Consider the following 16,123-nt stretch of genomic DNA (forward strand, 5'->3'; position numbering starts at 1 on the left):
TGTTTCTTTTCACTTCTTGTGTGTATTTGAATATTTTCTGTGCATGTGTTAAGATGGAGTGAGCTGGAATGAATTGTTGGTGTTGAAAGAATGGTGTGTTGAGTTTTTTAAACACTGAGACTAGCATTGAATTGCAATACCAAGAGTAGAAAAGTAGTAGACCTTTAGTGTTATATAACACCAAAAATAGGATTTATTGCAACACCGAAGAATGGTGCTGGATTTTATATTAACACCATAAATAGAATTGGATTGCAACACCAAGAGCAGAATTATACTATTTAATTCTAGAATTGGTGTAAAATAACACCAACAATAGAATTGAAGTGCAACACCAAGAGTAGAATTAAAATTATTTCATTCCAGGCGGTGGTGTTAAATAACACCAGAAATCAGATTCATTGTTACACCAGAAAATGGTGTAGGATTTTATATTAACACCAAAAATAGAATTGAATTGCAACACCAAGAGTAGAATTGAATCATTCAAATCCAGACCTTGGTGTTAAATAACACCAACTGGTGTTTTCCGATATAGATACCGGAATGGTGTTAATATTAACACCTATGGTGTTGAATTTAACACCACTGTTTTTGCAGTGTACACTGTTATTATTATTATTATTAAAGTAGTGAAAGTTTCAGCAATATCAATTAAAAATAATAAAGTTAAGAATTGTTGAAGTTGCAATCAATTGAACACAAAATGGCAACACTGTAATGTGTCTTGTGAGGACCTGGCAAATTTACTCAGTACAGAAAATTTCAAGAGCTTTCATTTTCTCAGTTATTGATGACGGAATAAATTGTTTCATGCAGGGGTTGTATAGAAACATATACCAGTATTTGCAATCATTATATTCAGGGTGCATGTATGATTGAAACTTTTCTATAAGGAAAATAAATATCTCTGAACATTTTTAGTAGAGTGAACAGAAGGGTACCATGCAAGATATGTCACAGAGTTGCCAATATGTGTGTGATTGATCGCAACTTCAACCATTGATAACTTCCATATTTTCATCGTTTTTTGCTCAAACTTTCACCGTCCTGTACGTCTCATTTTTCTGCTTCTATATGAGAACCAACTTAGAAACAACTTAATATCAGGGTGGACTTTCTCTTTAAGTTCTTTTGAAACAGAGATGTGAAGGCAGGAAATGAAGGAAGTAAGTACAATTATACAGACTCTCATATTGCAATACATGCCTTCATGAGATGGTGGAAGTTGTATGTACACTCTAAAAACTGAAATGTTAAATGTCCATTTAAAAGGGCCGAGGAGTGACCACTCTTTCAAAATGTCAGATTGTTTCTTTTAGCCTGCTAGATTCAACCTTTATAGTGTTGGATCCAGCGTGTTCACAGTGTTAATCTACCATTTTGAAAGAGTGGTCACTCCTCGGCCCTTTTAAATGGTGATTTAACATTTCTGTTTTTAGAGTGTATGGTTACATTTAGAATAAGACAGGGGAGGCAAATGTTTCATCAGTGTAAACTTGACTAGAATAGATTTACAAAGAGGGTGGGAGGGAGGAAGAAAGAGAGTGAGGGAGGGAGAAAGAGAGAGAGGGTAGGAGGGAGGGAGAGAGAGGGGAGGGAAGGAGAAAAGAGAGAGGGGGAGGGAAGGAGAAAAGAGAGGGGGAGGGAGGGAGAAAAGAGAGAGGGGAAGGGAGGGAGAAAAGAGAGAGGGGAGGGAAGGAGAAAAGAGAGAGGGGGAGGGAAGGAGAAAAGAGAGGGGGAGGGAAGGAGAAAAGAGAGAGGGGAAGGGAGGGAGAAAAGAGAGAGGGGAGGGAAGGAGAAAAGAGAGAGGGGGAGGGAAGGAGAAAAGAGAGAGGGGGAGGGAAGGAGAAAAGAGAGAGGGGGAGGGAAGGAGAAAAGAGAGAGGGGGAGGGAGGGAGAAAAGAGAGAGGGGGAGAGAGAGAGAAGAAGAAGAGGGTGGGAACTGGGAAGGAGGGAGCGTGTTCACAGTGTTAATCTACCATTTTGAAAGAGTGGTCACTCCTCGGCCCTTTTAAATGGTGATTTAACATTTCTGTTTTTAGAGTGTATGGTTACATTTAGAATAAGACAGGGGAGGCAAATGTTTCATCAGTGTAAACTTGACTAGAATAGATTTACAAAGAGGGTGGGAGGGAGGAAGAAAGAGAGTGAGGGAGGGAGAAAGAGAGAGAGGGTAGGAGGGAGGGAGAGAGAGGGGAGGGAAGGAGAAAAGAGAGAGGGGGAGGGAAGGAGAAAAGAGAGGGGGAGGGAGGGAGAAAAGAGAGAGGGGAAGGGAGGGAGAAAAGAGAGAGGGGAGGGAAGGAGAAAAGAGAGAGGGGGAGGGAAGGAGAAAAGAGAGAGGGGGAGGGAAGGAGAAAAGAGAGAGGGGGAGGGAAGGAGAAAAGAGAGAGGGGGAGGGAGGGAGAAAAGAGAGAGGGGAGAGAGAGAGAAGAAGAAGAGGGTGGGAACTGGGAAGGAGGGAGAAAGAGAGTGGAAGAGAGAGTGTGAGGGAGGGAGGGAGGGAGAGAGCAGGACTAAGGAGTGACAGAGAGAGAGAGAGGGAAAAGGGAGAGGGGGAGGGAAGGAGAAAAGAGAGAGGGGGAGGGAAGGAGAAAAGAGAGAGGGGGAGGGAAGGAGAAAAGAGAGAGGGGGAGGGAAGGAGACAAGAGAGAGGGGGAGAGAGGGAGAAAAGAAGGGAGAGAGAGAGAGAGAGAAGAAGAAGAGGGTGGGAACTGGGAAGGAGGGAGAAAGAGAGTGGAAGAGAGAGTGTGAGGGAGGGAGGGAGAGAGCAGGAGTGAGGACTCTAGAGGGTGCTAGGGAGTGACAGAGAAAGAGAGGGAAAAGGGAGACATAGAGAAAGAGAGGGAGAATATTGATTCATAGGAATTATTGCTTTACATGAAGAGATTTGGAAAAATGATTAAAATGCTTACAAAAGGATAGATGTCAAGAAAGTTTCACTTGCAAAAATTTGAAGTGGGTGAATTTACAACCATCAAAACAGAGAGAGAGAGAGAGAGACAGAGAGAGAGGAAATAAAGAGGAGAATATTGAAACACACCCTTGAGTGGATAGATAATATATAGATGCTGGGTAGATGTAATCATGCACGTTCTCCGATTGTAAAATTCATTATTTAACCTTTGACCTACAAATAAAATGCACAAGGTCACCTTATAACAAAATATGCTGGTCTTTCTTACCTGCGAGAACCTGGTGGTCCCTGTATTATGGGACTTTGACAATGCAGTAGTTTCATAAAACTTGATATCAATAACAAGTTACAAGCTACTGTTATAAGCTACTGAAATCATGGCAACTGATTGGCTGAGAGCAAATTTGTCATAAAAATGTAGCAGTTGTTATAGATAAAAAGTTTTATGAAACGAGAGAGCACCCTAAATTATCTATCTCAGATAGTTCTGCTATCAGCTATTGCTAAACATGAACAGGAAATAGGAATCGATGGTGCAATAATTGAAATATATTATTGGCAGGGTGTTTGCATTGCTTTTGATGGGTAACTCAATATCGATAGATAAGTTCACACTGAAGTCTATAAACTTAAAATTTAGCTTCAAAACTTCAAGGATATCTTGTAGTTACAAATCTTTCAAGTTTACTTGAAGTTTTAAACCACGAGGGATGTCATGGTTAGCGCGATAGCTACGAGCAGCAGGAAATCCTCATTCATACCGGTAGTTAAGAGAAATCCTGTTCTTAAATTCATTGAAAGAAAGCTTGAATGATCTTTTTATGAATAGGTTATCAGCTGTTTTAAATTAGTTTTTTCATTCAATACCCCCAACACCTTTGTTCTACCTTATTTCTCTACTCCAGGGAATAATTTTCCTGGTATCGCATCTCAATTTGCTATGCATTTTTGCATGACTGCTATACAAAATATCTTTTGTGTAGCAGTTTTCTTCCATAGAAATGTACAGAATTTCATTTGAAATATTTATCCATCGGCTGAAATTGCTAATCAAAAAATTTGAGGAAAATTATTCCCTGTACTCCACCAAAAGTAATGTTATAACTTGCCAATTCTTGGGACCATCAACCTGTCAACCCTCAATAGGCTTTAAATGATGACCCTTGCACTCTTCTTATTTTTGTGTCATTGTATTTTACTTTGAAATGCTTTATGTTCTGCACGTTTTTTAAGCTGAAGACTGCATAAAGACTGCATGAATTGAACTGAGCTAAAAGTAACATACTGTAAAACTACACACACATTTAACTTTGATACTACATGTACATCAGCTGGCAATTAAAAGTGAATACTTTTGAACACTTGTAGTTTGATAATGTTGACCACTTTGAAACACCTCTTGAAACTTTAACAATTTCCACCAATGATAATAATAATATACACATTTATCTAGTGCTCTCACACAATTGGGTTCACAGCGCTTCACAAGGTATGACGGTGGGAAAATTAGTTTTATAAATACGTCTTCAAGTGCTCCTTAAAATGACAAAAGGAAGTATTCTGAGCACATCTCACTCTTCTCTTTTCTGCCTCTTTCCCTCTCTCCGTAATGCAGGATAAAGAGACATATTTGTGATATATGCACTATATAAATATCATTATGATTATTATGATTATGACTATGACTAGGATTATGATTAAGATTATGATTATGACTATGACTATGATTATGATGATTATGATTATGACTGTGATTATTCATTATGATTATTATTAGGAATATGATGATTATTATGATTATGATAATGATTATGACTATGATTATGATTATGATTAGAATTAGGATTAGGATTAGTTTTAAACTTTGAATACTTGTTGTTCCGGTCCTGTGCGAGCTATCATCACTGTTTGTGGATTATTTATTTTAAATTTGAACTGATGCAAACTTAAAGTTTAAATTACATGTACAATGGTCCAATATGAACATGGCTTATGCTATCAGTTTCAAATCAATCATAAAAACCACTTTGATACATCTCAGGTTTAGACTTGATCATGTGGTATGAAAATCTAGGGAAAACCCCTTCTGATAAGAATGGTAACATTACATGCATTAACCGTATTAAATTGTCTGCACTTTGAAACAAAGCTGAACATGTCTGCAGATATGCTCTGGAGCTAGATTATTAAAGTCTGATCACCTAGCTGTCAAACTATTGCCTTAAAGTCATCGTTTAACAATGCTAAATCTGAGATGCATGGCCCTACATGTACATCTTAAATCAGTGTCCGTGATATTTTGCAGCACAAACAAAATTGCGCTTCAAACTGATCATTAAGTGCCTCAAAATCTTTGAGTGACCTGTTCAACCATGTACTCATTTTCCCCAATAGAATGTACGTATTATAAAAACTGTTAGGAAAACACAAAATTTGATTTTGATTTCCAATCACAAATATCTTGATAATCAGACAGGCGATCGGCTTGTAAAAGTCATGGGTTCCTGACTGACCTAAAGGTTTATAATGTTCATAGCAGCATGAGCTAAATCCAGGATTTTGTTTCAGAATCTGAGACAAAAATACCAAATCCCTTTAATGGAGAAGTTATTTCAATTACTCATAGCTTTGCAAAGTATCTGAGCATATCTCAGCATCATGTCAACATTTGAACTAAAACAAGCATTCATTGTAAGATAAAGAGATCAAATCCCCTTCTAAAGAATTTAATCTAACATTACTGTTTGCAAAGACAGAATTCATGTTTGCAGAACAAGAGATACTATTTGATAGCAATATTGAGGAAGATCAAACATGCATGTACATGTAGAGGTATATGAACAAAGTTTACATTATAATAACAATACGTCGTTCTTGTTTTAATAGCGCTATCACATTATGACATGACGCCTATGTAGATACTCTTCTAATGCACAGTTCACACCGACGCCGAATGTCGCGCTTTAAATCGGCGATCAATTCAGCGTCATTTTTGTTTACTTTTCAAAAAATCTCACGATCTCCTCAGATATGTTATGCTCTGATAAGCTCTGAAGCGTGTCAATTGGTTGCAGAGCGTACAAAGTGGGGTCACCGCTTTGAACCAAGCTCTGTTAAACTCTGTTAAGCTTTCCTACGCTTTGAGCAAAACTTTGATAAGCTTTGTGATGCTTTGATAAACTTTAATACGCTCTCCCCGCTTTACGCAATTCGTGACAGATCGCCTAAAATTTTTAAACAGTTTAAAAAATTTTGGCGCTCTTGCCGAATGTCCCGAATTGCTCAAAGCTTTCTCACGCTCTATTACGGTCTTTACGCTTTAATTAAGCTTTGTTACGCTTTGCCGCCGCTTTGCTCGCAGATTTTATTCGCCATCAATTCGGCGTCGGTGTGAAATTAGCATAAAGGACTTTGGAATTATTATCCTTGCTTTAGCTCCAGCAACCGTGCCGCTCAGTGCATTCAAGGAATGAGTCCTACCAGGTATCCACTACACTGTATTTCACCTGGCTCGAAAATGAATGTCTTACCTATGGTATGGACATTAGTGCTGCAGCGGAATTTGACGGAAACCCGTGTCTTAATTGTGGTTCACAGTCTGGAGACTTATCCACTAGACCAAGACACTTCAACATGGAATATTACTGTAAAGTACCTTCATACATGTATGTACCTGTACCTTCATACCAGCATCAAAACATAAGGCCAAACAAATAAAAAATGCCTGAAAGCAAACTTCCCTTTTGAGAGATATCAAATTGATTGTGATTGCATGTATGTACATGTTCATAGATAAATATATTATAACCACATTAAAACAAGACTTGTGCCTTAATTGCTAGTTATTATTAAAGTTCATATACAGGATTTAAAATATTACCCTGGTCATCATTGAATTAAAAAAAGGTTGTGTACTTTAAAGGTGCATTATACTTAGGATCTTTGTGAAACACCCCCTAGGGCCCCAACTTATAAAGAGTTGATATTAATTGCAACTTATTTGGGATTTCTTTCTCAAATTATTTAGGATTGATATCAATTCCAACTATGAACATGAGAGATCGAAGACTGCAATCTCTCGTTTGACGGGAAGACTTGCGATTGACTTTGATCAATCCCAACTCTTTATATTAAAGATACATGTAGGGCCCTGTTTACTCATGTACTAAACAATATGCATGCTTCTCTCCAGAACATCTGGTTACGTACCAGATACAGTGTACATTAATGAAGTCATCTCTGTAGATTGAATCCACCTCATGTACATTAGTCGTTGCTATATCTGGCAAGCCACTGGTACACTTTTGAGTTGGCAAGTGAAAACTTTCTTCATTCTGGATGCATAAAATTAGTCAACTGGTCCATTTATACGTTTTCTAAGATCTTGGTCTAATTTCTTTTGAATAGGAGAAAATATGGGATAAGGTGGTCTTTACAGATCTATGCAACAACACACATGTTATTACTCACATCAAAAACGCGTACTGGTTTCAGATTTCAGGTGACCTTTGGCCTTTACACTGCTGCGAGGCGGAGCTACGACGGAATCGTCTTTCCCATCTAAGGATACGTTCCCTGAGCTACCCATTCCTGCATCCTGCGTCTTACTGCGTTGGACCCTCGGCGGAGCAGACGGTCGTGATGGCCTATGACTCGGGGTGCTCTGAGCAGGGGATTCCCCATCGCTATTCGGCATGGTGTCTAACGGGGGCGGGCGTGGCGGCTTGTTCCCCGTCGGCGTCCCCGGGGTGTCGGGCTGATCAAAGCTCTTCGAACGGCCTTTAGGTTTCTTGGTGGACTTATCGATGATACCGTAAACGGGCTCTGCACCGGGAGGAGCCGGCGGTGGCTGATCGGGTCGAGGGCTCGAGACGGGAGACGCTGCCTGTGGCAACGGTCTGATGTCGATGGCTTCATAGTCAAGCGATTGATCTCCGGGCTTGTAGTCGTTATACTCCTCAGCAGTCGGTAAGTTGTCGTCGTAGGACGGCACCACCTCTGCTGCATTCAACTTGTCTTCAAACACCTCATTCTCTTTCACCTCTGCGTATACACTGTCAACCGCGACGTCGGTTGGTTCCCTGGTGGAAGCACCAAGTCTCAGGTACCCCTCCCGATCCACCGTTAGCTTGCTGATTGAGCTCTTCGGAAGGACCACTTCTTGAACCATCGTCCGATTGTTGATGAAGTCATCACCGACGGCTCTAGCCGTGGCGAGAACTCCATACGTACTGCTCTGCCTTGTGTACACAACTGCCTGAATATTTTGGGGACAGTAATGCTTCGTGAAGCATAGGTCCAAGAAATTCTTAAAGTTTGGATTCCTGCTTTGGAGCAGCTTTCGATAGTCCTTGGCATCCGTCTCTTCCTGCACCTCATCCTTGTTCTTGGACTTTGTCCACATCATGCAGAGCTCAATAGCAATGTCTTCGCGAATCTGCATGGTGTAGACATAATCTGTTGTCAGCTCATAGACACCGACACGTGCCATGCCATCACATGAATCTTCACTATTTGAGGAGCTCTCGGCCAAAATAGTTTGGAGTGTCGCAAGGTTCAACGAATACACACAGATTGGTTCAGCGTTCCCAGGATTCAAGGTGTAGACCTTGGTGCCTTTTTCAAGCATCTTGTATTTGATATCCACAAAATCAATGCCTGCACTTTGTAGGGTCACGGGGTCCAGACCGCCGTCGTATCCTAGCATGAAATGCCGGAAGGGCATGGCCTTCTCAGCGTAGAGGCCCTTGTAGACTTTGTCGATATCTTCTGTTTCCATGGTGATGACCTTGAGAGCTCGATCCACCAATTACAAGATGTGTTCAGAAACCTGTCAAAGGCAAGAGAAAAATGAGACTTGTTTTGACAGTTTCTTGGATTAGTCAAATCCAGGCAATACATCACAGAACGGGCCGTGCGCAAACACAATTGTGACGTTCTGAAAATTCTCAGAGCCTCAAGAAACGAAGGATTCTGAGGAAGACTCACGTCCAAATGTATGATGTTTTTATTTTTCAGATGTTTTAAATGGCCTACAAACTGAAATTAGCCTGTAGTTTGAGGTTAATTCCCCTTGAACTTCCAACTTTTTTTTTGTGTGTGGTGGGTGTTCAGTTCCCCCTCCCCCTTTTTTTTCTTTCTTCTTCTTTCTTCTCTGTCTCAATATAACGTATATTTTCTTTTTGTATTTTTTATGGTGGGCACATTCTCACTACGCCACGCCCCCATCATCATCATTAGACAGAAATAACCGTCTGGTACGGTTCATTCTGTCGTTTAATAAAATTGACATTTGCCAACCTTCCCCATACACAAATCAGGCTCCTTTGATCATGCATGACTGCCTCTAATCTCCGACTCTATATAGACCCTATAGTTACCTGTAGTTACCTGTCTTCAAGGCCTCTTATTTAAGACGTAGTCCTATAATGCCCGCCTTAATAAAATTCACTGCATGTGATCGTGTCATAATTTGCAGATATCAATCCTAACATGGAATGCAGATAGCTTTGCTGTCTGCTTAATACTTAAGTCTTACTTGTCTTTCATAGAGGCGGTCAGAGGAGCCAGATGTAATCTCAGCGGAACAATTATAATAATAATCATCGATATATCAGATACTGAAACTTTCGGTCTACATCATCATCTGATCAATATAGAGATGAGTCTAGAATAGACCTAAAAAATAATTCATTTTGGAATATGGACAGGGAATACGCGCATAGCTTCACTGAATATGATTTGAAGGATAAACATAATATGATAGACTTGTAGCATCAAAATAGAAAAATAAAGTATATGGGTTACCGGTATGCCTAAAGCCTTAATGAAAACAATTTCACAATCCCTAGCAAAAGCAGCACAGTACAGGAACTCACCGGCACACTGGCCGAAACTCTCCCGGTCAAACTAAGCTATCCCACCCAGCCATAAGTAATTATTCCACTGCAATCCAATTTAGATCTACTCCTAGTTTCACACACACATGGTACTACTGGTCGATATCTACGCTACTGCACACATATTCCAACCCATATTTCAACTGCTAACCTCTGTAATTAGACAATGTTTTACTTACCAATTAAATACTGCAAATGTAGGAAATATTCTGCTATGGAAGACCTTTTGACCGGGGGCTTTGGCCTTGGTGGTTGTTTGTGTGTTTGCGGAAGTAGAATACACAATTAATCAGCGTTGGTGGTTCTTCTTTGCAGTGCAACTTGCATTCATGGCCAATGAGGTGTTGCTTTACGTAGCCACGCCCCCCTCGAAGCGCATGTGATACGAGGCTAGTGACACGCTCTAATTAGCTCAGCATGTAGATTATATGTGTACACCCCCCCCCCCCCCTTCCACATGACTCATTCACACACCTTCTTTCTTCCCGGTAGCTCCCCCCCCCCCCCCCCCCCCCCCAATCTCTCTCTCTCTCCCCCTTTCTCTAATTTCATTCCCCTTCATGAATCGCTCGATCACCCCCCCCCCCCCCCAAATGGGTAGCTGTTATCCCTTTCCCATGTTTTCCTCTCTCTCTCTCTCATTCCCTTCATGAATCGCTCGATCACCCCCCCCCCCCCCCCCCCCATGATGGGTAGCTGTTATTTCTTGATCCTCTATCTCTCTCTCTCCCTCGCCCTTTATCTTCCTCTCTCTCTCTCTCTCTCTCTCTCTCTCTCTTTCACTCCTGTGCCATTTCTCTCTTTCTATATATCAATGACATCAGACCATACACAGTATGCCCATACAATTAAGGATTAGAGAGTAAATTAGAAATGACATCTGACCTGAAGTACTTTCGACTGAATTTAAAGGTAAAGTTGAGTTCTGGTCATCCAAGTGCAATTAATGTGGAAATAAAGACTGTCTGTCAAAAAGGTTGATCATGTAGCATGTGGGTACAGAAGTAAATTAATGGTGAGGTTTTTGAAACATCAAAATGAGAAGAAATTGGCTCAGTTTGCTAAGAGTCGCATGCACTACACACAGAAATTTGTATACTACACAAACATATATGTGGCATGAAAGTTACATTCCACAACCTTTAGCTGTTACTTGTCATATTCTAAATATGAGGGCGTTTGAAGAGCCATCTTTTTTAGGAGACATTTTTTTCTGTGAAACTCTTTGATCCTAACATGAAAATAATGATAAAGCTCACAAAATTTGTTCACCTATCCCAGAACTTAACTTTCTCTTTAATAAATTAACAAACAGCTAGTGAGACATTTTCCTAGTCAGGAAAGTCAACCCTGTTCTGAATTAAGTTGGTTATAGCGCTTCAAGACTTCGATGGAAAGCGATTTATAAGCACTGTTTTTTATTATCATTATCGGTTCGAGTCCCGCCGCATCACTAATGTCCTTTGGTAAGACATTGATCTACATTTGCCACACTCAACCCAGGTGATGTAAATGGGTACCTGGCAGGAATTAATTCCTTGAAATGCTGGAGCGCTGTATATACAGCAGCTAGGCTAAAGCCGGGGTAATAATAAATGCACCTCAGAATAGAATTATCTAGATAGACGGCGCTATAGAAATGCCTATTATTATTATTGGTTTCAATGAAAGCAGAAAATTTAGAGGAACAGATCAGTGAAAGTTTTGGCAAAATCTGATTTTTTTTTTTAAATGAGGAAGTTATGATCAATCAAGTCCCAACTGGCAATTCTGTGAGGTATCTTGCGAGCTCCTTTCAAATATTGCACTCAAGAAATTTGAAATTTCTTCTACTCTACAAAGAAACATCAAATCATACATTCCTTAGCAAATAAGGAAATTAAAATTGAAATACAACTTCAACACATTAAAGCTTTCTTATTTTTCATTGTATTTTTGAGCAAACTTTCACTGATCCGCTTCTCTCATTTTCTGCTTTTTATTAAAATAGAACTAAATTAAAATTAAAATTGAAAGCTAAATATGAGAGTGGTTTTGCCCTTAAATCGTGGTGAAACCTGTAGATAAAGGCCGCTCAAGGGAAACATGAAAAGTGCTCTCTATATAGGCAGGTGGTCTTTATGTACAGGTTCCTTTAGTACATGTTACAATGAAAACCTATATCAGTATTCAATGGAAACAAACAATGTGGTCTTTATAGAAAGGTGGTCAGTGAAGCTGATTCGACTGTATACAGTGGAATCTCATTATAACAAGGTTCTTGGGACCATGGAAATTACCATGTTATATCAGGAATCTTGTTATATGAGAGTTAAAAAAACAAAAGAATATAAAAAGCTGGGACCATCAAAATCACCTTGTTATAACAGATACCTCGTGATATCTGAGCACTTTATAATAAGCTTCCATTGTGTAACCCAGTACATGTACAATGATTTCCCAAGAAACGATTGAGCCTGGTTTAAACGTGTCGTTTTATTGTACCGTATACACTTGGCAAAATAGCATAATGAAGAAATACATAAACACATTGGACAGCAACAGAAGAACACAATTCTATTTTACCTACAAATACAATGTACATATGGGACTATCACGTTCTACAGGCCTGTAAAGGCGTGCTAGCTAGTCTAAAAACTACTCACATATTGCCAACAAAATGAGAAATAAGGACACTGAAATAGTATTTACATGATTATAAATAGTTTAAAATTCAAATGAAATAAAATCAATGGACAGTCAGGTTCTAGAAATGAAATAATAAATGAGCCTTAAAACCTGCAATGATTGTTGCACTGTAACATGATCGAATGAAAGTACTATTCTATGACTTGTGTATTTTCTTGTGAGGTGAATTAACTCTTTCTCACTTTGGTCGACTTGCGAGACACTCAATGGGTTGTTCTAGTCCACCTTTTTCACACAATCTGTATCTATGAAACATTAAACGTAAAAAGCAGTTATTTTCCTGGGTTGGGGGGGGGGGGGTATACTTAGCAGATTTTGCAAATCACTCATTGACTTGCGAATTCAAAAAACATGCAAAAATACCCGTCAATGGTAAACATGTTTTGGGTAATTTGTAATAATATTAATACTTCATCAACAAAATTGTGTCTAAACTTCCAACTTGAAATATTCGGTTTGATCCATGGTGAATAGTATGAATACAATGGCAATTTATTTTTTATGAGGAAAACATGTGGTTTTATCACCCCCCCCCCCCCCTATAGAAGAAACCCTTTTTATTATTATTATTATTATTATTATTATTATTATTATTATTATTGTTATTATTATTATTATAGAAGATATCACATCTCTATCCATCTACTTATGTATGTTCCACAGCTTGGAGACCATTGGGGCGACCATGAAATAGACCTTGTGAAAAAGGTTCTCCATATAACTTTCAAAGTAAACAAAAATCTGCTCTCTTCTCTTCCATACCATTGCAAATTATATTTTCTTAAAAACTCCAATCATTTATCAATCATTATAAATATTAACGCTATCAACTCATTGGCCCAATCACAGTCACTGATAAAAAAAAATGACTTGATATATATTGAGAGAAAATGGGAAGTAAAAACGTAATTCACTCTCAGTTTCAGTTTAATTAAAAAGTACTTTTTCCTCTCTTGTATTCGATTGCAGAATACAACTTTTCTAAAAACCTTATATGATATCCTTGTATCACTGATAATTTCAAAGAAAAGCTAACTAATTTCAGTCTATTTGGCCCAATTAAAGTCAGTCGAATACCTCAGTCACACAGACTCCAAACTCTGAGCGATTATTGGCCGTTCGGAGTACTTAATAAAATATTCAGTTCAGTCTGTCGCCGTTCTGGAGCCAAATTTGTTGATGTGACATGGGTAAAACGCTTGGCACGAGATACATATACAAAAATTTGAATACAGATGAAATGAAAATCAGCATCTTGATCCATTTCTCCATTAGAATTATGATGTCACAATGAGAATAATGATGTCACAATGAAAATATTCCATCATCCTCAAGAAGGATTGAATTGGATAGTACTACGGTATTGACAAAGATAAAAAACAAAAAAACAAAAAAATATCTGCACAGGGCGTGTTTATACTGTACCTGAAAGCTTGGCGATTGCAATGATAATATTGGATCTTTTTAAAGTGCACATATCCACCATGTGAGGTGCCCAAGGTTATCCAATATAACCCCTGGGACCCGTTTCACAAAGCCTTTTTACAATGACAAATGACAAATATCAGTGACAAATCTGCTGATAACCAATCAGAAGCAAGGATTTCAGTAGCTTAAAACAACAACTATCGTTTGTCACTGATGACAAGGTTTGTGAAACACCCCCCTGGTGTACATGTTTCCTGGCTACAGAGGTAGAGGTGTCGTGGTCGAGTGGATATGTCACCGGACTGTGGATCACAAGGCCCGGGGTTCGAGTCCCGCCACGGCACCAATGTCCTTTGGCAAGACATTAATCTGCATTTGCCACACTCAACCCAGGTGAGGTAAATGGGTATCTGGTAGGATTATTCCTTGAAAAGCACTGTGCACTGGTACAGGCTGCCGGAGCTAAAGCTAGGGTCATAATTTCCAAAGCTCTTTGGAAGCGCATAGGGACGTTATATGTGATATGCGCTATACAAGAACTGAATATTATTATTATTATTATTACAGACTAGTACAGAGTGTGAAGAAAAGTACATTTTGCAAACAGCTCATAGGGCGGGGTTCTCGAAACTTTTCCCTTGACGGTCCGGAGTGATTTCCATGAAAGCTAAAGGGTCCGTAACGTGGGGTACCTTTAGAGCGAATTTCTTTCCATTATTTGTATGAAGTAGAACTACAAATGTTACTTTTAATTGCTAGAAAGTCTGACACGACTCAAACATTATTCAAAATCCGTAATCTGTACAGACTAGGACAATCTACTCCTAAAATGTACATCAATGACACTTGTAAGTTGTATACTGAAAAAATGAGGCTTGTATAGGTCTACATATTTGCTGGACTTTTTTTAGTTGACCCACCCCTCCCCCAAACATCATACCTTCTCAATTGGAAACCCCTTCAGAATAATGGTTCACTCTGAAATACAAGCGAATGGACTTTTAGTACTCCAACCTAAAATCACTAGTTGAAAATATATAACCCATTTACTACTTTGCCTAGTGGTCTATTGGATAAGTCACAAGGTACAGGGTTTGAGTCCATCCCGCCGCGGCACTTATGTCCTTTGGCAAGACGTTAATCTACGTTTGCCACTCTCCACCCAGGTGTTAAATGGGTACCAGGTAAAATGCGAAAGTTAATGTGGTTGCATGAGCAAGTGTACGCTTGTAAAATGGCGACTAGCCGGATGTGCATAAATTGTGTGCGGGCAAGCCTGAATCCGATGAGACCGGGGTAATCTGTAAAGCGCTTAGACACATCTTTGTATCAATGTATTGGTCGATATATAAAAGCGGAATATTATTATTATTATTATTATTATTATTATTATCAACAACCTCCCTGCAAGCAATCAGCACAGTGTAAACACGCCCCTCTTCAATGCGCTCTCTACTAGGACCGACATGTCCTCACAGCCTTATGTAATACACATAACATATTTACATCTTCCTCTTTGTACACGATTAGCCATTTTCACAAAAATGTATATACATTGTCATTTTACAATACTGTAGTACATGTACACATTATACCGGTGTATGCACTCTCGTAATTTGTACACAATTAATTCACAAGTAAAATCATAAATCGTATTTGAAATGTCAAGTACACATAATTCTCAAAATTCTCAGCGAATGATTATTTTTTTAACCTCAAAGCAGTATTCCCATTGTTCTTCATATTGCATCACATACAACAACAATGGCTTGGGTTTACATGCACGAGTCCTTGCTTAGACACACAAGGTCCTTATGCGGCCAAGCGCAATAGGGGACGCGCACCACAATAAGAGTTACAGGCAAGAAAAATATCATCGTGGGAACGCACCCAACCTAATGTAACACTGCTCAAAAGACATCTGCTTCTTGTTCTAAAAAAAAACACATGAAGACACAAAACAATCGTTAAAAAAGAATAAATTTAGACTAATCTATCACGGTTTCACGTAGAGGTAGGGAGTTCACATGATAACATATGGGTACATACACAATATAATACATAGCTCGTCAGACAAGTGCCGTAGATCGGATCAGCAGGTGGTATCTGTATGGCTACAAGGTCCATTGAAGACAATGGAGAATATAAATAAGTATTAAAGGGGGTGTAGCTTGGCAAATACTGGTTAACG

General features: G+C 39.1%; 1 protein-coding gene across 1 annotated transcript; it reads right to left on the reverse strand.

Annotated features, from left to right (window-relative positions):
- Nucleotides 1-5,609: 5,609 nt before the first annotated feature.
- On the reverse strand, nucleotides 5,610-10,196 carry LOC100890296. Its single transcript, XM_003726338.3, has 2 exons — nucleotides 9,996-10,196; nucleotides 5,610-8,747 (listed from the first exon to the last, which is right to left on the reverse strand). Exon 2 carries the CDS (start codon nucleotides 8,694-8,696, stop codon nucleotides 7,389-7,391), a length of 1,308 nt encoding a protein of 435 aa, XP_003726386.2. The 5' UTR covers nucleotides 8,697-8,747; nucleotides 9,996-10,196; the 3' UTR covers nucleotides 5,610-7,388.
- Between the last annotated feature and the right edge of the window lie 5,927 nt (nucleotides 10,197-16,123).

The sequence above is a fragment of the Strongylocentrotus purpuratus genome, unplaced genomic scaffold (genome assembly GCF_000002235.5).
Source record: "Strongylocentrotus purpuratus isolate Spur 01 unplaced genomic scaffold, Spur_5.0 spur5_scaffold_20, whole genome shotgun sequence".
Taxonomy (NCBI): Eukaryota; Metazoa; Echinodermata; class Echinoidea; order Camarodonta; family Strongylocentrotidae; genus Strongylocentrotus; species Strongylocentrotus purpuratus.